The sequence below is a fragment of the Puma concolor genome, chromosome B4, assembly GCF_028749965.1.
Source record: "Puma concolor isolate L17-30 chromosome B4, mPumCon1.1.hap2, whole genome shotgun sequence".
Lineage (NCBI taxonomy): Eukaryota > Metazoa > Chordata > Mammalia > Carnivora > Felidae > Puma > Puma concolor.
The window spans coordinates 59745300-59771338 of NC_141673.1; the positions used below are offsets into that span (position 1 = coordinate 59745300).

The window sequence follows — 26039 nt, forward strand, 5'->3', positions numbered from 1 at the left end:
TATCTATACACTAGGGGCGCATGAGGAAATATCCCTCTCCACTGGAGCCCTGCAGAGTAGAAGGATGCAAATTGTAGTCCTTTAGCCCTATATTGCTTTTTTTCCAACCAAGCCTAGAAATCATTCACATAAATAAGTCTTTATTGAAAAAAGTACATAATTCAGTATAAATATAATAAATAATCCTCCCCAAACTGCTGCCATGAGGATAAATAATCTCAAGTTTTCCCTTTCTAGTTAATAAATACTCAACTTTGTCCTAGGTCAGTATCATAAATTAGTCAGTGTTGGTAATTTTTCAACATTTGCAAGTTCCATTAGAATTAATGGACTAATTCACTTGTTGGCTCACAGGTTCCTGGGCTGATTCATTTTTGCACTGCTGAGCCATGGAGATCTGGGTGCCATGCTTAAGCTTTTGGCTTTAGGGGCTCAGGGTTGCTGCTCCATGGGCAAAGACCCTGGCAGCTACAGCCACAAAGGCCTGAAGGCTGCGGAGGATCTTGAAGCGGAGAAGGAGGCGTTGCCATGGCTGGTTAGGACTGGGGTTTGGAGTTTGCTCAGTCTCCCAGTGTTGACCGTCAGGCTGAAAGGACATAGGACACAATCAGAGAGACTCTAGAACCTTTACCCTCAAGTTCCTGTCTCTGATACCTGCAAGCCCCCATTCTTCAGGCCCCTTGTTCATACCTGTAAGAGTTGCCTAAGGCCCAGGAGGGAGGCGTGAAGCTGGCCCACTGGGCTATCAGGGAGTAGAGAGGGCTCCCCTGTGAAAATGTCTGAGTCCAGCAGCTTCTCATAAAAAACCAGGCCCTGGTGGATCCTTTGTAAGCAGAACTGGGGGAAAAGAAAGCAGTGAGAGCTAACCAATACCCTCCTATTCCATTACCAAAGACCCACCCGGTTCTTTGCCATTCTTAGACACTGCCATGGTCTGAATGTTTGTGTCCTCACAAAATCCATATGTTGAATCCTAACCCTCCAATGTGATTGTATCAGGAGGTAGGGCCTTCACAAGGTGATAATGTCATGAGGGTGGAGCCTTCAGGAACTTCTAAAAGAGACCCATGAACTCCCAAGGCCCTTCTGCCATATAAAGGTAACAATGAGAAGTCTGCAACCTGGAAGAGGACCCTCACCTGACCATACTGACACCCTGATATCCAACTTCCAGACTCCAGAACAGTGAGAACTAAATTTTTGATGTTTATAAGTCACCCAATCTATGGTATTTGTTATAACAAGCCAAATGAACAAGGACAGATACAACTTTTACTAATTCTCCATGGTACCCAACAATGTCCCAGTCCCTCTTCCTTGTAGTCCAGCCTCATCTTACTACCTGACTGTTGTCTCTGAGTCCTTGGGGATCACAGCCATCCCCACACTGGATGTGGGGGACGTCATCTGTAGTCTCGTCATCTCCCTGTTCTCTTGGTAGGTCCTGGAATGGAGGAAGGGGTGGGAAGAGTGAAGAGATAAGAGAAGCATTTTCAAACTCCACCAGTACCCCAGGCCCATGACTCTCCTAGGAACCCCACTCCCTGTCCTCTTTAAGGTCCACTCTTTGAGGACCTTCAACCCTCCAGCTTCTATCCAAAGCCAGAGTCTTCCTCTGCAGCCTTGGAGACCTTGGACAGGCTCCCGTTTGGTGCCAGAGCCTGCTACTTACCACATGTCCCGTTGGAGGATGTGCACTCCAGGCCAGCGTGCAGAGCTTCTGTGAGAGCTGCTGGCCCAGAGCCCAGGCAGGGCTACTGCCCTCAGGCACAGCCCGGGTCTGAGCAGTCCAGGGCAGCGGTGGCAGCAGGAGCAGCAGCAGCAGCAGCATAGCCCTGCTGCTCCCCAGCATCTTGTCGCCTGCTTCTCAAATCTGGCTGGCTCTGTGCCTCACACCAGTCCCTGTGGAATCTCTGCCCACTTCCCTTTGCTCTGAGCCTGATGCTCTGCGTTCTTTGTTGCTTCCTTCTGTTGTTCACTGAGTTTCTGAGCTGCTTCCTGCTGTTTTTCTCCCCTTGTCTGAGTCTCTTTTTAAGGTCCTTGCATTGTAAGGCCCGCCCTTTATACTAGCAGGTGACTCACAGCAGGTGGGATTCCCCTCCCTGCATCATCCCCCTCTGTGGAGAGCCCAGGTATGCAGCCTCAGTTCCAAGGGAAATGAGACGTGTGGTTGCTGTGGCTGGAGGCCTGGGATGGGGCATATGTGTAATGCTCTCCATGAATCAAAATGGCTGTAGAGGGGGTGGGGGTGGGAGGAATGAATATTTAAATGAATCAAGTCTCAAGTTTCTTCCTGTTCAATCTTTCCCTCACTTTTTGGCCTCTCAAAGCTTAATTCCCTCCACACCCCCACCTAACTTCCTTACCTTTTCCTGCCTGAGGAAAAGCCAAAATGCAACCATTCATTTTATTTCCCAATAGGATAGCGAGATTCCATTCAGTTTGGAATGCAGTTTGGTTCCCCTCTGGGGCCCTCTATCTAAGAACAAGGGGGCTTCTTTTTTCTCCCTTGGCAACAATTATTTTCACTGGGAAAGAATGGATGTGAAGGTACTTTGTGAACTAGGAAGCCATATAATGCCGTATAAAGTATTACTGCTCCCACTTCAGGCCTCACTGTGGAGGCTAGAAGGGTTCTTGGAGGGAGAGATTTGCTGCTAAGAATCATCTAATTCCTCAACCTTAGTGGCCCAACATTTCATAGGATCTGTGGGGTTCAGGTGGTGGTTCTTTTGGGATACAAGTTTAAGCAAGGACTACAAGTCAAATTTAGATATTCCAGCACCCAGTCCCTACCCCACAGCTAGGAAGTCCAGGAATTCTGGGGAGTTGAAGGTGCACTGTGTCAATGACCCTGACCAGTCCTTCAGCCTGTTGCATCCATGGGTAAAATCCGCTGACACTGATTTCATCACTCTCCCTGATGCAACATTCAGTGAGACAGCTGAGACTGTGAGGTTGGGCGTGGGAGTGGGGGGTGGTCCAAATCTGGGACTGCCCCAACCCCAGTGGAGGGTCCCAGAACAATTTGGACGTCAGAATGAGGACATGGCTGACCACACAGATGGTCCTTAAAGCCTTCCCAAGAGGTTGACTCTTCTTCTCTGAGAAACTTACCCTTGATAGAGGCCTCCCTTCCCTTAGAACTATTCAAAACTTCCCAGTGAAACTTTTGATTCAAATATTATGACTCTGTGGTAAATCTACCTTTGGATAAAATGTTTCCAGCATCGGATAGGTTATCTCAGTCTGAGTGGGAAATGGTTTGCCTCTCTCTACATATGGTGTACACAAATGGAAGAAGGAAGGAGGGGAGCTCACCTCACTTGTGTTTAATGTCTGTTGTGCTTTTCCATCTCTGGCCTCATTCTGGGGGCCTAAAGGATAGGAGATGAAAGGTAAAAGAAGAAGGAAGTGGAGTGTTGGGGGATGGGATGAGAGAGACAAGGGTGAGTTGGAGGCACGGGGCTCTGCTGCTTTGTTTCACTTCCTGGTGCTTCGAGAGTTGGGTAGGAAGCAAGGTTGGTGGGGTGATTGTGGGACTGTTCTGTGGCAGGAACTACTTCCAGGACTAGATCTGACCTGGAACTGCAGTGACCCCTTGACGTCAACAGGGCCTCAACCGTTATGCAAATCACATTCACCAGACACTCCTAAGCAGGCCTTTCCAGTTGGATGCCCAGACTCCAAATCCAGTTGAAATTTCCTTACATAGTTAATAATGATGGCTAACATATATCCAACTCTCACTTTATGCCAAGTACTTGGTCTAAGCACTTTTTATGTATTAACCCATTTAATTCTCACAACAACCCAGTGAGTTGGTTGTGAGTTGTTATTATCCCTATACTACAGATGAGGAAACAGAGCTAAGTAATTTACCCAAGATCACAGAACTGAATGGCCAGAATTCCAGGACAGAAAATCTGGCTTCAGATCCTGCTTTCTCTCTCTCTTTCTCTATTTTATTTTATTTTTTAAATGTTTATTTTTTAGAGGGGGGAGAGGGGCAGAGAGAGAGGGAGACACAGAAGCTGAAGCAGACCCCAGGCTCAGAGCTGTCAGCACAGAGCCAAACACGGGGCTTGAACTTACCAACAGGGAGATCATGACCTGAGTGGAAGCCTGATGACACTTAACCAACTGAGCCACCCAGGCACCCCCAGATCCTGCTTTCTCAATCATTCCATTATATTGGACAGGACACAAACTATCTTTATAAAGTAGCTGATTTAGCCCAGGTATCTCAGGCCCAGTAATTCTCATAGGTCTGTGAAGTCTTTCTCAACCTCAATATGGAAATTTCTCAAAGTTTACAAACTGTCTAGTCTCTCAGCACCCATCTTTTCCCAGGATTTTAAATCTAGGGACCTGTGAAGTCAGATCAATTTGAGAGACCCACTGAGTTACGGTGTTTTTCTCTCCGTCTATGACTCCAGGACCCCTGTGAGTCCTGTAAGTCTAAATTCTGGAGTCCTTTTATTACAGTGTTATTCAGCAGGCTTTATTGAGACAGAGAGAAATGCTTTAAAACTGTATCCTCCGTGAGAAATTCCTTCCATCAAAAAGGCCCTCTGTGTGGCCGTTAGAAACTGAGCTAAATTGCCCTAGTGACATCTCGCAACCTGGCCCCATTCCAAAACAATTAGACCCCAAGAATCGCTAAAAATAACTGTTGACGCTAAATCTGTAAGAGTTTGGGGGTAAGCAAATGTCCCAATTTGCCGTGCTCATCCCCTTCTGAGGGATAACGTCGAGCTTCAAGAGCTAGGGGAATTTGATAGCTGAGGGGTCTCGCTCCACGGGACTATTACCGGAGCATCTGGGGAGTAGATAATCACAGATGGGAGTTTCAGATGGATGCCTACAGAATCGTAGAAGAGGCAGCTAGTTGGGCCGTGTTTGGAACGTGGCTCCCGCTTCCTTTTTTCTCTCCCATGCCTGGAAATGATAGGAAATGCCGGCGAGTTTCGGGGGCAACAGGGTGAGAGGTGGCGGAGTGGCTCACAAGAGCACCGCAGGTGGAGGGGGTGGACTGGAATAGGCTGGGAATACCCAGCAATCGATTCCCAGTGCTTTACCTTGGGCATCTCTTATTCTAGAACTTCTAAAGTTACAGGGAGCATTAAAGTTCGGTTTCCAAGCGACTTCTCCAGTTTTGTTCAAAGAAAGCTTAAAAGAGAAGGAGTTACGTTTCACGACACCAAATGCGGCCAGGATCTGACACCGTTTGTCCCCATTGGCGGCCCGTAACCTTATTTTTGCCCAATACCCGCGTCACGCGTCTTCTCGCGGAGCCGTCTGTACCTGGCTCCTTCTGATTGGCTTAGGTGAGCTCCAAACCCTTCCTGATTGGAAGCTCTGACTGGGAGCCCGCCGTAGTGTTTGGTTGAGCTTCAGGCGCGGGGGAGAATTGGGGAAACTGGAATTTCCCGCGGAGCTGACGGCGCTTGCTCTCCCCCTACTCGTTTTAATTCCACGCGCTCCAAAATATCCGCCATGGAGAAATCTTGGTAATGACCCAATCCCCATAAGCATCCCAAGAACACATCTGACCCCTGCCCTAAGCCCTCCCCTCCCCTCCCCTCCACCGGGGGAGAATTCTGGGTAATTGATTTCTCTGGTTCCCCTAGAGAATTGTGGGTAACTAGCCATTTTCATCATGTCCCCCCCATTCCCGCCCCAATTGTGGGTAGCTGGACATTATTATTTTTCCCTGGAGAATCCTGGGTAACATTGCAGGGGATTCTGGGAAACGACTTCTTATTCTCACCTCCCACTTCCCCTCCCCCCCATCCTTAATTTTGGGAAACAAGCATCTTAGCCCCTTTCCTTAACTCCTGTCCCACAGTCGCTGCTGTTTTCACTGATGGTTCTGGGGTGAACCAGGCAAGTGGGCAGGCCTGAAGGGAGATGAAAAGGAAGTCATGTTTTAGGTTAGATAGTGGGGTGGTGGGGAGTACAGAGGGCCTAGAGGAGAAAAAGGGACAACACTTCCGCCTCTACCCTACTGCGCATCCCCTTCCTGCCTGCTTCATCTCCTGCCTGGCATTCTCACATCTCCCTGCCTCATTTCCCTTCTGCACATATAATCTAGAACACACTAAATACAAGTACCTGGGCCTACCTATCACTGACTCAGCTACCTCTTTCCCTTTGCAGGCCAGGATGTCCATTCTAGGCCCACTGGTGCTATCCTGCTGAAGGCTGGGTCAGACATCTTAAAGGGCCGTTGCAAGGGAGGGTGTGACACGGGTCTAATCTGCCATCGTCGTCATGAACTTCGAGGGTCTGGACCCTGGACTGGCAGAGTATGCCCCGGCCATGCATTCTGCCCTGGACCCTGTCCTGGATGCCCACCTGAACCCAAGTCTGCTACAGAATGTGGAGCTGGATCCGGAGGGGGTGGCCTTGGAGGCTCTTCCTGTCCAGGAGTCAGTGCACATAATGGAAGGTGTCTACTCTGAATTGCACAGTGTGGTGGCTGAAGTGGGTGTGCCTGTCTCCGTCTCCCACTTTGACTTGCACGAGGAGATGCTGTGGGTGGGAAGCCATGGGGTAAGAACTGTACCCCTTTGTAAGGGCTGAAAGGAGATGTTGGAGGTATTTTATCTGGTTTTAGCCCAAGGGCAGCTGCTTTACTGGGAGCCAGAACTGAGTTGAGGTGGTGAGAGTTAGTTAGGTCTCTGTCAAATCAGTAGGAAGGGAGTGGAAGGAGCCATATGATCCAGGAAGAAGTTACATACGTGTTCTTTTTCAGAAGTCATCCCATTTCTACCACAATTTGCCCATTCTAAGCTTTGATTAACCTTGATAACTGTACCCATCAGTTAGTCTGTAGTGTCCAAATCCAATCTCTAATGCCCTTCTTCTGTTTCCATTTTTATAATTATAGAATGTTTAACACATGTTTCTGCATATCTTACATGGAATCATTCTGTCTTCTTTGGCTGATTTTAATCTCTCTGAGAGCAGTTATCAGTGTTAACTCTTTTTTATTTTTATTTTAGAGTGCATAAGCAGGTGAGAGGGGCAGAGGGAGAGAGATCTTAAGCAGTCTCCATGCTCAGCACAGAGCCCGACATGGGCTTGATCCCACAACCCTGGGATCATGACCTGAGCCAAAATCAAGAGTCAGATGCTCAACTGATTGAGCCATTCAAGCACCCCAATATTAATGTTTTTTAATGTGTATCTATATCACCAGTATGCTAGAGAGCTCAAAGTTTTGTAAGAAATAATATTCTTGGTTTACTAATTTTCCTTCCATAGGGCATGAATTGTGCTTTTTTCATTAGAAAGAATGTACTTTTTTGATAATACATTCATTTCAGTAGGTAGGGTCTACTGCTATGGTAGACCCAAGGAATAAAACTGAATAAAACATAATTCTTGCCCTCAAGGAATTTACAGAACAATGAGAAAAAAAATATATATATATATATATATGTGTGTATGATATATATATATATATATATATATATATATATATATATATATATACATACATACATACATACAGATAACTTCATGGTACTTTAGAAGAAACTAAACTGTTTTACTTATTAATTATGAATTTAAGATATAAACTAATTATGAGTTTAAGATATAAACTACTAAGTGCCAGTGTAAAAATATTTACTGGGTGCAGAAGGGTTAGAGGCCCTCCAGAAGGAAGTGACACCTGAAGTGAGTTCTTCAGAAGTGAGTAGGAGTCAGGTGAAGAAGAGGGGAAAATGCTGTCTTGGCAAAAGCAACAGGATAAAGATTTCCAAGATACCATACAGTGTGATTACAGATTACAGGAACTACAAGCAATTAGGGTTTACTGCTCTGGAAGATAAGTCTGAAAAGTTAGACATTACTTCATTCAACTAGTGTTTTTTGAGCACCTGTTAGGTGCCACGCCTTGCTCTATGGTCTAGATTGGGAATAAGCATTTAAAAAGGCAACAAAAATACATTTATAATATATTAGGTGTTTAGTATCCTTAAGGAAAATAAAGTGGAGTAAGGGGGTTAAGGTAATGAAGGGTGGGAGGTGTTGCTGTTTTAGATAATTGGTCAGGGAAAGTCTCTCTGATAATGTCACACTTGAGTAGAGACTTGGATACAGACCAGGATGTCCATTCTAAGTCGTCTAGAAGGGAGAGAGGAAGCCATGCAGATATCTGGGAGGAGAACATTCTAGAAAACCTCATATGCTATGTTAAAAGAGCTTGGACTTGATCTTTCACACCACTGACAGTTTTTATCCAGAATGATAAGGTTAGGTTTGCATCTTAGAATGCTGAAGTAGCAGTATAGAGTTTCATTTAAGGGGGAACATGGCAGGACTCAGTGGGATCGGCTTAGATTGTAGGTTATTGTAGCAGTTCACATAGAATATGAAAGCCTGAATGAAGCACTGTAGACATGTAGAACAGATTTGGGAAATACTTAGGAAGTAAACAAGACAAGTTACTACCAGTGACTTAGTCCTTTGGATAGATCATGGTTCCATAAAGAATACAGTTAGAAGAATAATTGAAACGAGGTAAAATGACAAATTTAATTTAGAATGTAATGAGTTTGGGTTTTCGTGGAATATCTAAAGAGAGATGTTTAGTAGATATTTGGATATGTAAGTGTGAAGCTTGAGGCAGTGGTCTGGGCTAGAAGAGGGAGTTAGGATCCATCAGTTAGAAGACTGATGGTTAAAACCTTGAGAGTGGATGAGATTACCTAAAATGACTAGTGAGAAAATAGTGGACTGGGAATAGCCATGGTTCAAGAGTGGTCTGAAGGGAAGCACATAAAGAGGAGGTATGAGGTAAGAGTCAGGAGCGAAACCAGTAGTGAATGATGTCATAGGAGCCAAGAGGGGAATGAGTTTCACATTCTCTCTATTCCAGCCTGTGACCCACAGTGCACATTTCCCAGATGGTGGCTGGTAGAGATTAAGACTTGAATATGGAACATAAGAAAACCAGCTGGCCAGTGGAGGATCGGACTCACATCCCTGACCCGAAACTGTTCTAACCAACTGAACCATTATCTATTCAGCAAGGTCATTGTGAGGGCAAAATGAGGTAGAGTTTACAAAAGTACTTTGTGAAGCATTAAACATAAGATAGTATTTATTATCAATGTCTTTGTCACTTAGATTGGTCCCTAGCCGTATGCCTTAGTTGCTGTTAGCCAGAAAGGCCAAGCAAGAATGGAGAAAAGTTGAGCAATGTCTCCAGTCCCTGACCTGTATCTGGGGTGGCCCTGCCCCTCCACTCAGGGTGTGTCTCATCTTTTTTGTCCCCCACAGGGCCATGCCACTTCATTTTTTGGCCCCGCCTTGGAGCGTTACTCATCCTTTCAGGTCAATGGCAGTGATGACATTCGACAGATCCAGAGCCTGGAAAATGGTATCCTATTTCTCACCAAGAACAACCTCAAGTATATGGCCCGTGGGGGCCTCATTATATTTGATTACCTGTAAGTGGCTTCTCAGCTCTGGACTGGGAAAGAGAGTCCCTCCTAAAATGGGAAGTCTAAAGGATTGGAAACTTTTGAGACCTTGGTCCCTTAGCCTTTCCTTTCCCCTACAGGCTGGATGAGAGTGAGGATATGCACAGTCTCCTACTGACTGACAACAGCACTCTGCTTGTTGGTGGGCTGCAGAACCACATATTGGAAATTGACCTTAATACTGTCCAGGAGACTCAGAAGGTATAAGACTGGGGAAAGAAAGACCCAGGCAGGACCTGAGGTTTTTGGGGGGTCAGGGATATGCCCAGACTGGAAACATGACTAAGATGTATGTGCAGTCTTTCTGTTCCTTTGGTCTGTGGGAAGAATTATTCTCACTGGTTTTTCTGCTTTGTCCCCCAGTATGCAGTTGAGACGCCTGGAGTCACCATTATGAGACAGACAAATCGCTTCTTCTTCTGTGGCCACACATCTGGCAAGGTGGCTCGGTTCCATGTTTCCTCCTACCACATGGCCCTGTTTCATCAGACATGTGCTTGAGCTCTTTCTTTCCCTCAGTTCTGGGGCTATAGTTGGAGGCACAGGAGGAGTGATCCGAGTTCCTACTCAGCCACGTTATACTAGATTGTCTTTCAGGCTGATGCCTTCTATTGTAACTAGATACCTTTGAGGCAAGAGAGTAAACAAGAGTTCTCTTTGGAGTCCCTTCCAGCTCTTGGCCTCTCTTTTTGCCTGTTCTGTGCTTTAATTGCCCATATCCTAGAGCCTTAGTTCTTTTGGCAGGGGCCTCACAGGATTAGGTAGGTGGTGGGTACTTTTCCTGATAACAGTGTTGGCAGATAACTGAGTTATCTCTTCTTCAGGTTTCCCTGCGAGACCTCCGTTCTTTTAAGGTGGAGCATGAGTTTGATGCTTTCTCAGGAAGTCTGTCAGATTTTGATGTGCATGGCAACCTGCTGGCCGCCTGTGGCTTCTCCAGCCGCCTCACTGGCCTGGCCTGTGACCGTTTCCTCAAGGTGTATGATCTGCGCATGATGCGTGCCATCACACCACTTCAAGTACATGTGGATCCTGCCTTCTTGCGCTTCATCCCTACATATACTTCTCGACTTGCTATCATCTCCCAGTCAGGTAGGAAGGACTGTAGGAAGGGGTAGGAGGGGTTGATGACCAAAGGAGAAGTAGACACTAGGAGTATACTCCTAGGAACCTCTTTGTTGGAGGAAATAGTAAACTTCCAGTGGGCTATCAGGGTCTCACTTAGGTTTGGTCAGAGATTAGTGCTTTTATTTTCTCCCTGAGTGTGAAGAACACAGAAAAAGATAAAGGTGGAGCAGGCAGAATAACTTTACTGGGTAACAAAACTGCCTGTGGCTTATGGGAAGGCATCAGATGGTATTATTTGTATCTCTAGGCATGAATTTAGGCCCAGTCTTTCCCTGATATGAGAGAAAAGGAGTGTCATAATGCTTCCTCCTCTCTTCTAGGGCAGTGCCAGTTTTGTGAGCCCACAGGCCTGGCCAACCCAGCAGACATCTTTCATGTGAATCCTGTGGGGCCTCTGCTAATGACATTTGACGTATCAGCCAGCAAGCAGGCCCTGGCCTTTGGGGATTCTGAGGGCTGTGTACACCTCTGGACTGATTCCCCTGAGCCTTCCTTCAACCCTTACTCCCGTGAGACGGAGTTTGCTTTGCCCTGTCTCGTGGACTCACTGCCTCCTCTGGACTGGAGCCAGGACCTGCTGCCTCTTTCCCTCATCCCTGTCCCGCTCACCACTGACACACTTCTCTCTGACTGGCCTGCTGCCAACTCCGCTCCAGCTCCCAGGTTGTACCTTACATTTGGGTCAAAAGGAGGGAGGGGGAAAGGGCCAAGATACTAGGATTCTCTGTAAGCCCTGTAGTAGTCTACTTTCCTGATTTTTGTGTGCCTTCAGTACTTTCTTTTCTGGCTCCTTGGGGGTTGGGTATTAGATAGGCAGACACCACAAACTTCAAGCCCTAGAACTGTACTACATTATAGGCGAGCACCCCCTGTGGATGCAGAGATTCTACGCACCATGAAGAAGGTGGGCTTCATTGGCTATGCACCCAACCCCCGCACCAGGCTGCGCAATCAGGTATGTTCAGAGGTGAGAGGGTCAGCCCCCAGCCCAGCCCTCTGGGATTTCTCCTGTCTTGTTTCTTTACTAGTTCTCAGCATTTTTTGCTTTTAGTTAGTCAGTAAAGGATTTTTGAGGTCTAATGAATGAAAGGTACCATGGTAGGTGTTAGGGAGAATTCAGAGTAGAAGATAGAGTCTTTGCTATTAAGAAGTTTAGTATTTGGTTAGTGAAAATAAGACCTGTCTGTAACAAATTATTTGTTCTATTGTTAAATGCCAAAGGAATGTTATGAGCATTCACTGCCAGGGCTGTTTGGAGGGGAAATGTTACTCTGGGCCAGAGTGGTCAGGGAAGACATACTGAAAAAGGTGGATATTGAGCTGGTTAAAAATAGGTAAATAGAAAGTAACATGGAAGCATATTCAAGATGAGAGATCAGTGTTAGCAAAGGTCTCAAGAAGCATAACTGCAAAAGGTGTGTCTGACCGGGACTGTGATTGGACCAGTCTGGCTGGAGTGGTGGTGAGTACTGGGAAATAGTAAGACATTGAGGTTGGAAAGGGCCCGGTTGTGAAGCCTTAATACCAGTGTTTAGGGAGAGAAGTGACACACTGAAATAGGCATTTTGGGAGAGTTTGTTTGGTAGCAGGATGCCGAACAGAGTGTGTGTGGAGCCACGCGTGGAAGCCATCACAGTTGTTGAGCTGTGGTGTGGTAGGGTGATGGCAGTGGGAATAAAAAGGACGCGGTAGATGCTGAAACTTCAAGAAAGTAGAAGGTTCAGTGTTGGGATAAAGGTGGGGGGAAACCAAAGATAATTAAGACATCCAACAAAATTACCTCTTTTTAAAAATTCTAGATTCCTTATCGACTCAAGGAGTCAGACAGTGAATTTGACAGCTTCAGCCAGGTCACTGAGTCACCGATAGGGCGGGAAGAGGAGCTACATCTCCACATGGTCTCTAAGAAATACCGCAAGGTGCTGGGGGTTACCAAGGAAGGAGTCCTGTGGGATGTGGGGAAAGGTTCCCTGGGAAAAGGGGGTCATACTAGAAAGGATCGAAGGACTCAGTTGAGAAGTCTTCATCTACCACCTGGACTCAGGAGGGAGGTTTTGGGGAAGGTTATGACCACTGCAAAGGATTTAGGGGACTCTGAGGATACGTTCATTTTGCTCAGACTATTTCTGCCTCAGGTAACCATCAAATACTCCAAGCTAGGGCTGGAGGACTTTGACTTCAAACACTACAATAAGACCCTGTTTGCTGGATTAGAGCCCCACATCCCCAATGCCTACTGTAACTGCATGATCCAGGTAAGGATATTCCTGCAACCTGAACATGGCTACTGCCTTTCTTCTCTGTGGCCCCATACTCCCTGCTCTTTTTCCAGGTCTCTCCAACCAAGCCCACTTTGCCATGGCCTCCGCTACCATTCTTTCTTGCTTCACAGCCTTCAAGTCTCTTCTGTGTGCTCCATTCTTCAGTAGACTCCTGATTTGTATTCTTTATCAGCTCTCTTAACCATCCCATCTCTCTTCTCCATACTAGTTGCCTGTATCAGTTCTCCTGCTCTTCCCACCCCCCCCCCAGGTGCTCTATTTTCTGGAGCCCGTTCGCTGTCTTATCCAGAACCATCTTTGCCAGAAGGAGTTCTGTCTGGCATGTGAGCTGGGTTTCCTCTTCCACATGTTGGATCTTTCTCGAGGTGACCCTTGTCAGGTCAGTGTCTGGAGACCTGGGACAATAAAAGGGGAAGGGAGGTAGACAGTAGGCAGGGACACTGCTGTGCAAATGGCCACAAAAGAGAAAATTTCCCCATTCTACCAACACACTTCCTGGATTCCAGGGCAGTAATTTTCTTCGGGCATTCCGCACCATTCCTGAGGCCTCGGCCCTTGGTCTGATCCTGGCTGACTCAGATGAGGCTTCAGGCAAAGGCAATCTGGCCAGGCTTATTCAGAGGTGGAATCGCTTCATTCTCACTCAACTGCATCAGGATATGCAGGAGCTAGAAGTACCCCAGGCTTATCGAGGTGCTGGAGGCAGGTATGAAATCGGAACATGAATATTTAAAGCCACCATGACAGTCCCCTCTGTGACTTAGAAGGTGTCCTAACTGTCTCCATGTGCATGTATTGCCTTCCCTGCCCTTAGCAGCTTTTGTTCATCGGGGGACTCTGTCATTGGGCAGCTGTTCAGCTGTGAGATGGAGAATTGCAGCCTCTGCCGCTGCGGCAGTGAGACCGTGCGAGCCTCTTCCACCCTGCTCTTCACGCTCTCCTACCCCGAGGGTAGCAACAGTGGTATACCCTGCAGCTGGGTTGGGAAGGCTCCCTCACGTGTTCCATAACATCAAGGAGAGGGTGTTGGGAGGCTAATAATGGGTAGAAGGGAGAACCTAGAGTGAAGCATCCAGTTTCCCCTCAGATAAAACCGGGAAGAACTGTGACTTTGCTCAGGTGCTGAAGCGAAGCATCTGCCTGGAGCAGAATACACAGGCCTGGTGCGACAACTGCGAGAAGTACCAGCCCACGGTAAGTCCTCCCATGTTGGGGACTTGGTGTGGTTTCATCTGGGACTAGCTATGTCAGCACCACCATCCACAGATCTATAGGGAGTGGGAGGAACCTCAGTTTGAAAATGCAGGTCCAGGTTTTACTGTTCCCATCCACGTTTCTTTCCCATAGGCTCATTGCCATTCCTTGTTTGTTTTTTCCTCTCAGATTCAGACCCGCAACATCCGCCATCTGCCAGATATTCTTGTTATCAACTGTGAGGTGAACAGCTTGAAAGAAGCTGATTTCTGGAGAATGCAGGCTGAGGTAAGGACCAGGTCTGGAAGCAGGGTTTTAGGTGTACTTCTTAATTTTCTCTCCCTTCTCTGCTCAATATATGATTAATGTTCCTGGGCAATCAGATATTTTTTTCCTTTGTGTTCAGGTTGCCTTCAAGATGGCAATAAAAAAGCATGGTGGGGAAATCTCTAAGAATAAAGAGTTTGCTTTGGCTGATTGGTAGGTACTGTCTGGGGGGTTAGTCAAAGGATTGAGCTACCCAGTGGCTCCTCTGGTCACTGGCTAGATCTCAGAATGAATTTCTAATTCTCTTATCCTGATAGGAAGGAACTAGGGAGTCCAGAGGGCGTGGTGATGTGTTCCTCCATTGAGGAGTTGAAGAATGTCTGGCTTCCTTTCTCCATTCGCATGAAGATGACCAAGAATAAAGGGCTGGATGTTTGCAATTGGACTGATGGGGATGAGATACAGGTTGTTGAACAACTGGGAAGAGAAAGGGGAATAAGGGAGAGAAGGTTGGGGCAGAAGCAGGGCAAGGGGAAGATGGAACTTAGTATAGGGAAAAGGAAGGGAATAAAGCCAAGTTATTTACCAGTTGTGGGCTTTTCCAGAGTGACTCAGTTCAGTATTGAGTCATAGATGGGCTAGGATGGAGATAACCCACCCTGGTCCCCCATCCCCGTCCCCCAAACTCCCTATCCTCTATCCCCATTCCCCTTCCTTCCCCATCCTTAAACTTAGCTTAGCAGCCTGGGTACCCCCCTCACAGTGGGGCCCAGCCAGGGCAGAGGAGGAGCATGGTGTCTTTGTGTATGACCTGATGGCTACTGTGGTACACATCCTGGACTCACGCACAGGGGGCAGCCTGGTGGCTCACATCAAAGTCGGAGAGACCTACCACCAGCGCAAGGAGGTGAGTGAGATACTACAAGGCAGGGACACCCCTGGTGGTAGCCACAATGGAGTCCCAGGTCTGTCCTTATCTTGACTCTGAGTCAGAGTGGTCCAGCTATCACTTTATCATCTTTTTCTGTATTTCCACAGGGTGTTACCCACCAGCAGTGGTATCTCTTCAATGACTTTCTTATTGAACCTATTGATAAGGTTAGTTGTAACACATTCCATTCCCCCTTTCATCTCCCCTTTTCCTAGAATTCTCATCCTCAGTGCTCCAGAATGCCAGGTAGATTCAGGAGGGAGGGATGGGTTCTCAAGAATAAAAAGTGTTAGCAGAACTAAAAATAGCACCTGAGTTCTGTCTTTTGTCTGGCTTGGGAAAAAGGAAAAGGGGGCATCTATATATAGACCATGAAGTGCTTTTTCTTTTATAGCATGAAGCTGTGCAGTTTGACATGAATTGGAAAGTGCCTGCTATCCTTTATTACGTCAAAAGGAATCTTAATTCCAAATACAACCTGAACAGTAAGTGGTACAGAGTAGACAGAAGGGTGTGGCAGTTTAGATTGGTCTTTTGGAAGAGATCTTGTTAAGATTAGGACAGGTAGCCAGTGTTATTATTTCCAGGGGTGATACTAAAGAGATTCCTGTTTCATCAGGCTCTAAATTTAGAACCTGGAGATGCTGAGAGTGTAGAGGGGAAGAGGTGATGGGGGGAATCTGATCAAAAGGGCTAAGGTTTTGATTTTGAGTCTAATCATTCTTCCCAAGTGAAACTTTCTTCTTTTGCAGATGGACTTCTTATTAGGTCCCTTTTTGGTGCCTTTAAACCCATAGTTTCCCTGTAACTTTGTTTTTCTGGATTTTCTAAGCTAAAGTCCAAAAAAGTCAAAGTCTTATTCTTTCCTCTCTGCTTTTTTGTTTCTCTTAGCATATTTCTTAGTAGTTTTCTGATTTGACCTATTCCATCTGTCTGTTCAGCAGACACAATCTTCTTATTCACATGCTTTGATTATTGAGAGATCACAGTGTAGACCCAGTCTCTGGTCAGCCATCCTGGGTTTCCCTCACCTGGTTACTTCCTTATCACTAGCCATCTGTCTTCTGGATTTTCCCTTCCAGTCAAGAACCCTATTGAGGCAAGTGTCCTGCTGGCTGAAGCCTCGCTAGCACGGAAGCAGCGGAAAACACATACTACCTTTATTCCACTGATGCTGAATGAGATGCCGCAGGTTGGGGACCTGGTGGGCCTGGATGCTGAGTTTGTCACTCTTAATGAGGTAACCAAGACCAAAAGGGTGTGGTGTTGGCACAGAACTCTGGAGATATTAGGCATCACAAGCTATTCTCTGATTTCCTTATCAACTCTTCTCCTGTAGGAGGAAGCAGAGTTACGCAGTGATGGCACCAAGTCTACCATCAAACCAAGCCAGATGTCAGTAGCAAGGATTACTTGTGTTCGAGGCCAGGGACCCAATGAGGGTATCCCCTTCATTGATGACTACATCTCTACCCAGGAGCAGGTACTAGGATATCTTGTACTAGGAGGTACAAGTGAGACAGACCTTATGCTTATGTAGAGTGCTCTAGAACCCAGGGAAGAGTAGCAGGGAGAGACTCTGCACCTCACTTCGTGAGCAACTTCTCCTTTTCTCTATGCCTAGGTGGTGGATTACTTGACTCAGTACTCGGGGATTAAGCCAGGAGACCTAGATGCCAAGATTTCCTCTAAGCACCTCACAACTCTCAAGTCTACCTACTTAAAGCTTCGTTTTCTTATAGACATTGGAGTCAAGTTTGTGGGTCATGGTCTGCAGAAGGACTTCCGGGTCATCAACCTCATGGTTCGGGCAGGGCTGTTTTTAAGAGTTTCCTTTGAATATGGGCCCTTTAGGGTATACATTATGCTTTTGGAGAATGAGAAGTTATGGATCACCTACCTTCAGTCTCCCACTCTTTTATCTCTGCCAGGTGCCCAAGGACCAAGTCCTTGACACTGTCTATCTCTTTCATATGCCCCGAAAACGAATGATTTCCCTGCGGTTCCTTGCTTGGTACTTCCTAGGTGAGTTGGTGTACCTTGTAGGCCCTTATGGTGCTCATTAAGAGCAGGAAAAAGTGTTGGAATGAAGGGAGTAGGGAGGACCCTTAGTGGTGAGAGTTATGAATGGATTTAAGTAACTTCAGTATCCCGCTGCACTAGGAATGGCGTTTGGCTTTTTCCCTTACGGGTAGTCAAGTTTTTTTTTATTGGTTATTGGGAGTAGGGGATGTGAGTATGGGACATATTCTTACCTTCCTTTGCTAGGTTCCAAACCATTCCACCTCTAATTCCCTCAGACCTGAAGATTCAAGGGGAAACCCATGACAGTATTGAGGATGCCCGTACAGCCCTTCAGCTCTACCGAAAGTATCTGGAGCTAAGCAAAAATGGCACGGAGCCTGAATCCTTCCACAAAGTGCTCAAGGGTCTTTATGAGAAGGGCCGAAAGATGGACTGGAAGGTTCCTGAGCCTGAGGGTCAGACGAGTCCCAAGAGTAAGGCCTGGGATGGGACAAGGGAGAGTGGACAGGGTGGGTTTTGATTGCATATGTGAAGATTATACTCATGATAATAATAATGATGATGGTGATGTTAACAATTGTACCAGCTCTACCTTACATTTGTAAAGCACTCAGTGGTTTACAAAGCATTTAATCCTCCCAACATTCAGTGAAATAGATTGTGTTCTTGAAAGTCTGCACTGATCCTAACCTCCTCCTGCCTAATTCTAAAATGTTTGGGGCAGGTTTGCCCTCTTTTCCTTCATAAGAAGTATTCCAGGCACTTTTTCTCCACTCACCTTAAGAGTCAATGCTCTTGATTTTGTCTCTGACAGATGCAGCTGTCTTCTCCTCAGTGTTGGCGCTCTGACCTCATCCTCTCCCAGTGAACTACTCCTCTACCCTCAGTGTTCTATGCCCCAGAACTGGGAGATGGTTTCCCAAGTTGGCTAGTCCTCGCCCGCTTCCAGAATTGGACCTGCTCAGGGTCTACAGATGGTGCTATTAATAGAACTGGAATGCAGCAGAGTTGCTGTAAAGGGAAGAGGTGCCAGATTCCTTTTTCATTCTTTGCAAAATAGCGGGCCAGGAACAGAGTCTAGAATTGACCCAAATGGAAAGAAATTGATATTCTCAATAAATATCCTGGGTAATTAATATCCAGGCAAAAAAACGCTCCTGGAACCAGTACTCTCAGTTCCCAGTTGGCTAAGGACTGAAGTCCTGGTTAGTGATAGGATACAACAGTAGCTCAAGAGAGCTCAAGTCTCTGACTGCTTGAGAGATGCCTGGATGGACCAGGACATCGAATATTGGTGGCCCTAGCAAACCAGTATTGCCAACACCATCATTGCCAAAAGGGCCTTTGGGTCCTAGACACAGCTTGACTGCTGTCTTCACTCCTGCTGACAGCTGAGAAGCATCTGTCTTCCATCCACTCTCCTGTCCCAAGTTTTGTTATTTTTTAAAGTTTTGTTTTAAAATGCATGTTTTATAAAATAAAATAAAAAAAGTATTACTGGCTTGTCATCTATGTCACTAGAGACCTGCAAGTGTGGGATGCTCTGACTTAAGCTCTCCTCTCCTTTCTTTGTGTTGGCTTTATATAACAACTGGAAAAAAAACAAGCGTTCAAATTTCCACCTAGAAATGAAGGTGAAGCTCTGGAGTCCAAAGTTAAGGTTATTGGAGGAATATAGTTATGTCTTTGCTGGACAGTTATTTTTAGCTCTTTGCTATGGCTGCCTACTACCTTAAGACCAGATTCTTTTAAGATGCACAGTATGGTTTCCTCGGAAAAGGAAAGTTGGGGAAACTGACAAACTGCAGGTCTTAGGTTATCTGAAGACTTGTAGCTACTAACAAGATCTGTGAAGTGCTGCGGTGCTTCCTGGGAGATGTAGTTTGCGGGGTATTGAAACCAGGGCTTCTCACAGGCTAGCAGGGTACCTTTCTTTTGGAAGGTCCTAGCCCACCTAGACTGGCACACCCACGTGCCTCTGACCGCGTCCTTATGCCAAACGGCTCTGTCCTTGCTTCAGGCCACTCCTATTCTTCGGCTGACCCCTGGTGGTCACGTGGAGCTGCTCGCCACGCAAGTCTGGGTCCTTCTGCGATCCACCGGGGTCCTCGCAGCCTGGAAGCCGCTCCGGAGCTGCCTGTTCGCGCGAGAGTTTGGAGGGGCGGGTTTGGGGTCGGTCTCCCGTGTAGGGCTCGCACGGCAGCGCTTCGGCGCCGTGCGTAGACGGCCGCTTAGAGTGCGGGGAGCTGGGTCAGGCAGTCGCTGGGTCACCCTTGCCTGGAAAGTGGCGGAGCGCTCTGGAGAAGCCTGGACAGCCTCGCTCCCCCGCAGCCAGGTGCTACGGTCGGGAGTAAAGTGAGAGTCCGGCCGTCTTCGAGCGCCTGGGCCACGGCGGCGGCCCTGGGAGCAGAGGTGGGACGGATGCGAGTGGCACTGAGGGTCTGGAATGGACTGGAGCGAAGGCAATGGCGGCGTCCTCAGAAAGGGGGCTGGTCCGCACGGGAAAGCTATAGGCTGGAGGTGGGGATGCAGTAATCGAAGGTGGTGGGTCCAAATAGGCCCCAGGTATAGAGTGTTCTTCTGCCCACCACCTTTCTGCCTCCTGGCCTGAATCAGCTGCTTGCCTTGCCGGCAGCTTCTCTGTGCCTTCCGTCCTCACTTAATCGCCAACCTCCGTTCCGCAGCTGCCACATAGCCCTGTGAGCCCTAGGCAGCCAACGCTTAAGTACCAACATCTGGGGCCTCACCTGTCGACGTAGTGTCTGGGACTGAGCCCCAAGTCCCTCGCTCGCGCTCTCACTCACCGCGGGGGGGCGGGGGGGGGAAGGTTGGGGGCGGAATCCGGGTCCTCAAGCGCTGGAACAGAGGAGCTCCTTTGTGTCCTGGCCATTTCCTGAAAAGTAGAGCCAGAGTCACACTGAAGCCTTTGTAGGGTGGGGTGGGGGTAATGGAGCCGAATTCTCACACCTATGCTCTTATTCCACCCTTAACTCAGGTGGAGCAACCCCATTACTCTAAAGATGAAAGGCTGGGGTTGGCTGGCCCTGCTTCTGGGGGCCCTGCTGGGAACTGCCTGGGCTCGGAGGAGCCAGGATCTACATTGTGGAGGTAAGAGCACAAAGAGAAATGAGAGAAAGGAGGGTGGGGAAGACAGAGCCTTGGGAGAGCATGAGATACAGGGTCTGGGAGAAGAATGAATGGAAATCCCTGGGTTGATTTCCTTTCTCCCCTTCTTCCTCCTTCCTCTCCCCTCACACCAGCTTGCAGGGCTCTGGTGGATGAACTAGAGTGGGAAATCGCCCAGGTGGATCCCAAGAAGACCATTCAGATGGGCTCTTTCCGAATCAATCCAGATGGCAGCCAGTCAGTGGTGGAGGTAACTGTTACTGTTCCCCCAAATAAAGTAGCTCACTCTGAATTTGAATGAGAACTCAACTGATTAAGAAGGACCTTGGTTTAATAGATATTGACCCAGAAAGGTATCTAAAATATTGGGCTATCACATTTGTAAGAGGCTGGAGGCTTATACCCTATGCGCTTCCTGGCTCCAAACCTTAATATTATTTCTGCTGTAGTTATTAGTAGACAGGGAACCCTGATCAGCCCCCTCCTCCACATCCGTAATTCATGTCACTCATGTTTTCACTATGGCATAATTATATACATACAAAAGAGAAAAAGAAGGCCATATCCCTGTATGTAGGAAATTTATACTTTAGTAGAAAACATAACATATACGCAAAGCTATATCTAGTGGAGAGTATACAAAGAAAAGTTAAGGTTATGATGTTTGTGAGATGCTTTATAATTATTATCCTCAAAGCCTACACTGCCTCTCTTATGCTCCTGTTGAGGACAGGTATTAATCTCATTTAATACAAATAAATAAAATCATTACCTTACACCCATAAGAATTAAGGGAGTTCAAAGGAAAGGAACACATAGTTAACTAGGATTTATCAAAGAGGTCTCTGTTTATCTATAATTTGGAGGTAATGACACCTGTTTTATTTCTTAGAAATGTGAAGTGAGGTAAAATAAGATCATATATTTGAAAGCACTTTGGAACCATACGAATAAACTGTACTGTTTTTAATTAGGGAGGGCTTTTTCGAATAAGTTAGTTGAACTAGATTTGGAAGGAAGAGTAAGGATATAAATTACTAATGTACAGAGGTGGAAGAATATGAACCAAGGCTGAGGACATTTCTAGGTGCCTTATGCTCGCTCAGAGGCCCACCTCACAGAGCTGCTAGAGGAGGTATGTGACCGGATGAAGGAGTATGGGGAACAAATTGACCCTTCCACCCACCGCAAGAACTACGTACGTGTAGTGGGCCGGAATGGAGAATCCAATGAACTGGACCTACAGGGCATCCGAATTGATTCAGACATCAGTGGCACTCTCAAGTTTGCGGTGAGCTTTGGGAATGGGTAGCTGGTTTTTGAAAATTAGGGGAGTTATGGGACAGCCCAAGTGGAAAGCTATGTTAATGTCCTTCTCCTCTCTGGAGGTGGAGGCAAGAGGCCTCTTCTTGCTGCCCTCTCTCATTCATTTCTCCCTTGGGTTGGCAGTGTGAGAGCATTGTGGAGGAATATGAGGATGAACTCATTGAATTCTTTTCCCGAGAGGCTGACAATGTTAAAGACAAACTTTGTAGTAAGCGAACAGGTAAACTACTCCCACTGTACTGCCTGTCCTCACAGCCCGTTAGAACCTGGCACATTCCTTAGCATGTTCCTCTTCCTCCTATCCCCCATCCTCTGATAATAGCTCAAGAATTAACTTCCATTACCTATGACTTAGAGACTTGGGTTGTTCCTCTCTATTCTCTTTCTGTCAGCTTTCAGAATTTGTGGCTCCCTCACCTGAGATCCTAGTGAAAGGATAGTGGGAATGTTTTGTCATCTAAAAGGATATGCTCTAAAAAATGGTGGTTGGTGTGTGTGCCAGTTTGGTTTGGGGCATTTTCTTGATAGTGACATATATCAGTATGAGAGTGGCATTTTCCTTCAAACTTTTATGTGCTATTTGCAGATCTATGTGACCATGCCCTGCACATATCGCATGATGAGCTGTGAACCACTGGAGCGGCCCAGACTGACAGGCTTGATGGATCACCCCCAGGAGGGGAAGAGGGTGGCAATGCCTTTTATATTATGTTTTTATTGAAATGAACTGAAAAATTGTGAAACCAAAAGTATGAACTGTGTTGTCTTTTCATATCCAGAATCAACCCTTACATTAAGCTTGAAGATAGGGGATTCCAGACAGGAAAGAAAAGGGAAGGAAGTGCTTTGGAAATGGTGTAGCATGAAGGTAGGAGGAGCCTGAGGCTTTCATTCTTTTGCCATCTGAGATTCCTGCTGGACTCAAAACTAGATAAGCATTTTTTCGGTGCCTACTCAATACCATGTGTTTAGAGTCTAATTGTGGAGAGAAGAGGAGCCTCTGTGAATAAGCAAGGGAACATAGGTAAGTGTGTGGTAGTATGGGATTCTAAAAATGACTTGTATTTATACTGATGAAACATAAAGTTTAAGACAGCTTGGTCTTGAAGGAAATCATGGATATGCATTATTCTTCCCTCCCTGCCCTTCCAGATGGAGGGATCAGCAATAGCAGAGAGGAAGTGGAAATAGATGGGGTCAACTCATCTGAAAAGTAAAGGCTTTATAAGATAGGGAGAGATGAGGTAAGGGATGTTATTTAATGAAGGCCCTTGCTTGCTGGTCTAAGCTTTTAGATTTGAACCTGTAGCACTAAAGTATACCTTTTTCATCTCCATCTGTCAGTCTGGACTGTAAGTCTGTCCCCACTTTCTATGTGTAGAGATTCTTTACTGGGCATAGGGATGGAAACCTAAAGGATACCTTCTTTGAGGAGCTTCTTAAACACCTTGATCCAGAGGTATGTCTATCTCAGGGTTTGGAATGGAATACTTCTATCCCAGGAATACCTCAGGGAAAGAATAACTGAATAAACATTTTGAAGACTTTTTAAATTAAGCATTTTAGAATCTAAAGGGAACTTGGAGGTCATATAGTTCATCTCTGCCCATTTTACAGATGAAGAAACTGAGGCCTAGAGATACCACAGGTCCTGAAGGTCTGTATTTAGTGGCAAAATTGGATCAAGAGGCTAATGTTCCGTACTGTCAATATGATCTAATATAGCTGTAAAGTAGCTTCTGTTTTAAGTCTTTTTTTTCTCTTAATACCCTGTACACACAAAGCGAATGTGTTCAACAAGGCTTTCATGTCACAAATCCCTGAGAAATCTAACACATGAACTAGTTCAGAGCAAGTATCCTGATATTAGTTGACAACTCAGGTTCTAGTGTTAATTCCTTCTTCTCTCATCAGCCATAAGAAATGCGGTATCCTGTCAAGTCTGTTTTCCAGACCAGCTGTTACTATTTTTTCTTCTGTGATGCACATGAATAATGTTCACATTCTTCATACCCCTGTGAGTATACCCAGGATTCTGTCCATTGCCTGCTTCCTGTCTAAAAACTTAACTCTTCCATCAGAGAGCTTATCACAAGTGCGGAAGTACTCTATAGGGAACTCAAAATTGTTTTAATGTACAAAATAGCAAATAATTCACAAGCTTTAATAAAGTAATGTTAGTTGGTAATAAATTACTTGTGATACACCTCACTAGTCTGTCAAGGTACAGCTGTTAAGAACTCTCCAGCTCAACAGTCTTTGCCATTGCTACACAGGGGTGTGTCCTACATAGGGAAGAGTGGACATTATCCTCCTTGACTTGATCCTCAGAAGGTTAGGAGGATACTCTTTGCACATCTCTTTATTCATGTCATGAGTTACCACAAGGAATCCATGAATTTATCTGAATGTTTCTGGAGGCTCCCTACAACAAATGATTCTAGCCCAGTATTTTGGTAGATCAAATGCTAACCTTGCATATCTGGTTACACCTTAAGCTCTAGATGCCTTCTAAATGAGTTTATCAGTAAAATGTTAGAACTGAAAGAAACATTCTCGAATACAGTGTTCAATAATATCTGGATGTGAGTAGGAGATTTATCATGTGAAAACCCAGTCCTTTAAAAATAAATTTTAGAGGGGCTCTTGGGTGGCTCAGTCGGTTAAGCGTCCGACTTTGGCTCAGGTCACGATCTCACGGTTCGTGAGTTCGAGCCCCGCGTCGGGCTCTGTGCTGACAGCTCAGAGCCTGGAGCCTGCTTCGGATTCTATGTCTCCCTCTCTCTCTGACCCTCCCCCGTTCATGCTCTGTCTCTCTCTGTCTCAAAAATAAATAAACATTAAAAAAAAATTAAAAAATAAATTTTAGAGAATTTTTATGCTGTTAAAAAGGATTCAGAGCAAGGACAAGAATCCTTTAAATACAGGACAGGGATGAATAGCAAGGGCAAAGGAACTAGTTTATGTTGAATACTCCTATAACAAGCACATACACCTTACTTAATCTCTACAATTCTAAGAAATAGATGTTGCTCCCATTTTTACAGATGAAGAAACTAAGTTCAAAGAGATTGTGTCTTAGGGAATCAAGACTTCAACCTTAGCAATTGTCTTATCCCTAGGCCAATGGGTCTTTCTATCTCATTCCTATAGTGGAGTCTCCATGTAGTTCCTAGTGGCTGTGTACACTAGTACTTTTGCTCGAAAACTACCGTGCCCTCTGACTCTAATAATCAATAATGAAAAAGCACTGGGCGGGGGGGAGGGAGTGAAAAAGCATTATATCCTCCTTTCAGACTGATTATATTTTTCCAGACTGATTGTAATCAGAAACCCATTCTACCCCACCAGTCATTTTAGGTGTTAAGTGTTTGTCTCTCCTACCTTTATATATTCTGGGAGGGTCACCAATTTATCATGTATTTCAGGTATGGATGTACAAACATTTTATAGTTGAGTAAGATTATTCCTTATTTTAGAAAATATTTAAAATACAGAACACACTGAGTTGATGTGCCCAGAAGACCATTAACAGTGATTCAGAAGTCCCCTTCCTGAGTTACAGCTGATAATTCATAGTCATCACCATATAAACAGTACAGCTTAGTAGTTAAGGTACAGCTTCTGGGCAATTACAAGCTATGGTCCTGAGCAGAATACTTTATCTAAACCTTGGTTTCCCCCTCTGTATACTAACTAATGTTAGAGATACTAACATTACCTACATCCTTTAGAGTTTTTGTGAGGATTAATTAAGATAGTGCATGTACCACATTTAGATAGTACCTGGAAATTATGAGTATTCAATAAATTTTAGTTACCCATTAAATACAGGAGTTTGATCTACTGATGCAGGCCTTTTCAGTTGAAGCCTAGGCTGCATTTTCCCACTTACCCTTAGCCACCAGGGGGCACCATCACCTCTGTCCATTTTAAAGAGGTCCTCCCAAGGTCAAGATGACCTCAGTGCGCAGCCTTCTCTCCACTGCCCCACTAGTTCTCAGGCACTTAGTTGTATTTAGACCTAAAGCTCATTTGGCTGCTTTATTCATGCCAATCCTCCCTTAACTTTCTTCTCTCCTCCCCAGGTCCCGTTCACGTTTAGGAAGAGATTCTAAGCTAGCTTCTGGGAGATCACATTTAGTCCTGATCCCTGGGCTTTCTCACTGGCGTTATAGGACTGGATGTCAGGACTAAACAACTTCAAAACAAGTCCATAAAGTAGTCATAACACTAGGCTCCAGGACATGGTGTCAAGAG

The 26039-nt window shown here is 45.9% G+C and overlaps 4 protein-coding genes and 1 long non-coding RNA gene across 10 annotated transcripts in view; 3 read left to right on the forward strand and 2 right to left on the reverse strand.

Annotated features, from left to right (window-relative positions):
- Positions 1–120: 120 nt before the first annotated feature.
- On the reverse strand, positions 121–3272 carry IL23A (interleukin 23 subunit alpha). The gene is made up of 4 exons (XM_025927021.2): positions 1673–3272; positions 1343–1444; positions 691–837; positions 121–586 (listed from the first exon to the last, which is right to left on the reverse strand). Exons 1-4 carry the CDS (start codon positions 1850–1852, stop codon positions 425–427), a joined length of 591 nt encoding a protein of 196 aa, XP_025782806.1. The 5' UTR covers positions 1853–3272; the 3' UTR covers positions 121–424.
- A 2104-nt stretch (positions 3273–5376) lies between these two features.
- On the forward strand, positions 5377–18810 carry PAN2 (poly(A) specific ribonuclease subunit PAN2). 6 transcript variants are annotated; one of them, XM_025926584.2, is made up of 26 exons: positions 5377–5513; positions 6163–6558; positions 9298–9467; positions 9581–9701; positions 9864–9941; positions 10325–10592; positions 10949–11291; positions 11487–11583; positions 12428–12547; positions 12764–12883; positions 13161–13289; positions 13417–13616; positions 13725–13873; positions 13998–14104; positions 14294–14392; positions 14511–14584; positions 14689–14836; positions 15135–15278; positions 15410–15469; positions 15697–15787; positions 16385–16542; positions 16642–16785; positions 16927–17106; positions 17234–17327; positions 17603–17800; positions 18142–18810. In XM_025926584.2, exons 2-26 carry the CDS (start codon positions 6277–6279, stop codon positions 18174–18176), a joined length of 3609 nt encoding a protein of 1202 aa, XP_025782369.1. In that variant the 5' UTR covers positions 5377–5513; positions 6163–6276; the 3' UTR covers positions 18177–18810. The 6 variants fall into 6 exon arrangements, with proteins under 6 accessions (XP_025782369.1, XP_025782371.1, XP_025782370.1 ...); XM_025926586.2 differs by having other exon boundaries at positions 13725–13861; XM_025926585.2 differs by having other exon boundaries at positions 13728–13873.
- LOC147579093 (uncharacterized) lies at positions 17942–23671 on the reverse strand. The gene is made up of 2 exons (XR_015253541.1): positions 23202–23671; positions 17942–20220 (listed from the first exon to the last, which is right to left on the reverse strand). It is a non-coding gene; the product is annotated as an uncharacterized LOC147579093 (long non-coding RNA).
- Positions 19604–22531, forward strand: CNPY2 (canopy FGF signaling regulator 2). Its single transcript, XM_025926759.2, has 6 exons — positions 19604–19739; positions 20323–20435; positions 20588–20703; positions 21541–21744; positions 21903–21999; positions 22366–22531. Exons 2-6 carry the CDS (start codon positions 20348–20350, stop codon positions 22407–22409), a joined length of 549 nt encoding a protein of 182 aa, XP_025782544.1. The 5' UTR covers positions 19604–19739; positions 20323–20347; the 3' UTR covers positions 22410–22531.
- Positions 23672–23745: 74 nt separating the features above from the next.
- The window catches only part of CS (citrate synthase), a 32792-nt gene continuing 30498 nt past the window's right edge, over positions 23746–26039 (forward strand). The window contains exon 1 of the mRNA XM_086713072.1: positions 23746–23796. Coding sequence (XP_086569198.1) covers positions 23761–23796 — 36 coding nt within the window. The 5' untranslated portion in view covers positions 23746–23760. The remainder of the gene's footprint in view (positions 23797–26039) is intronic.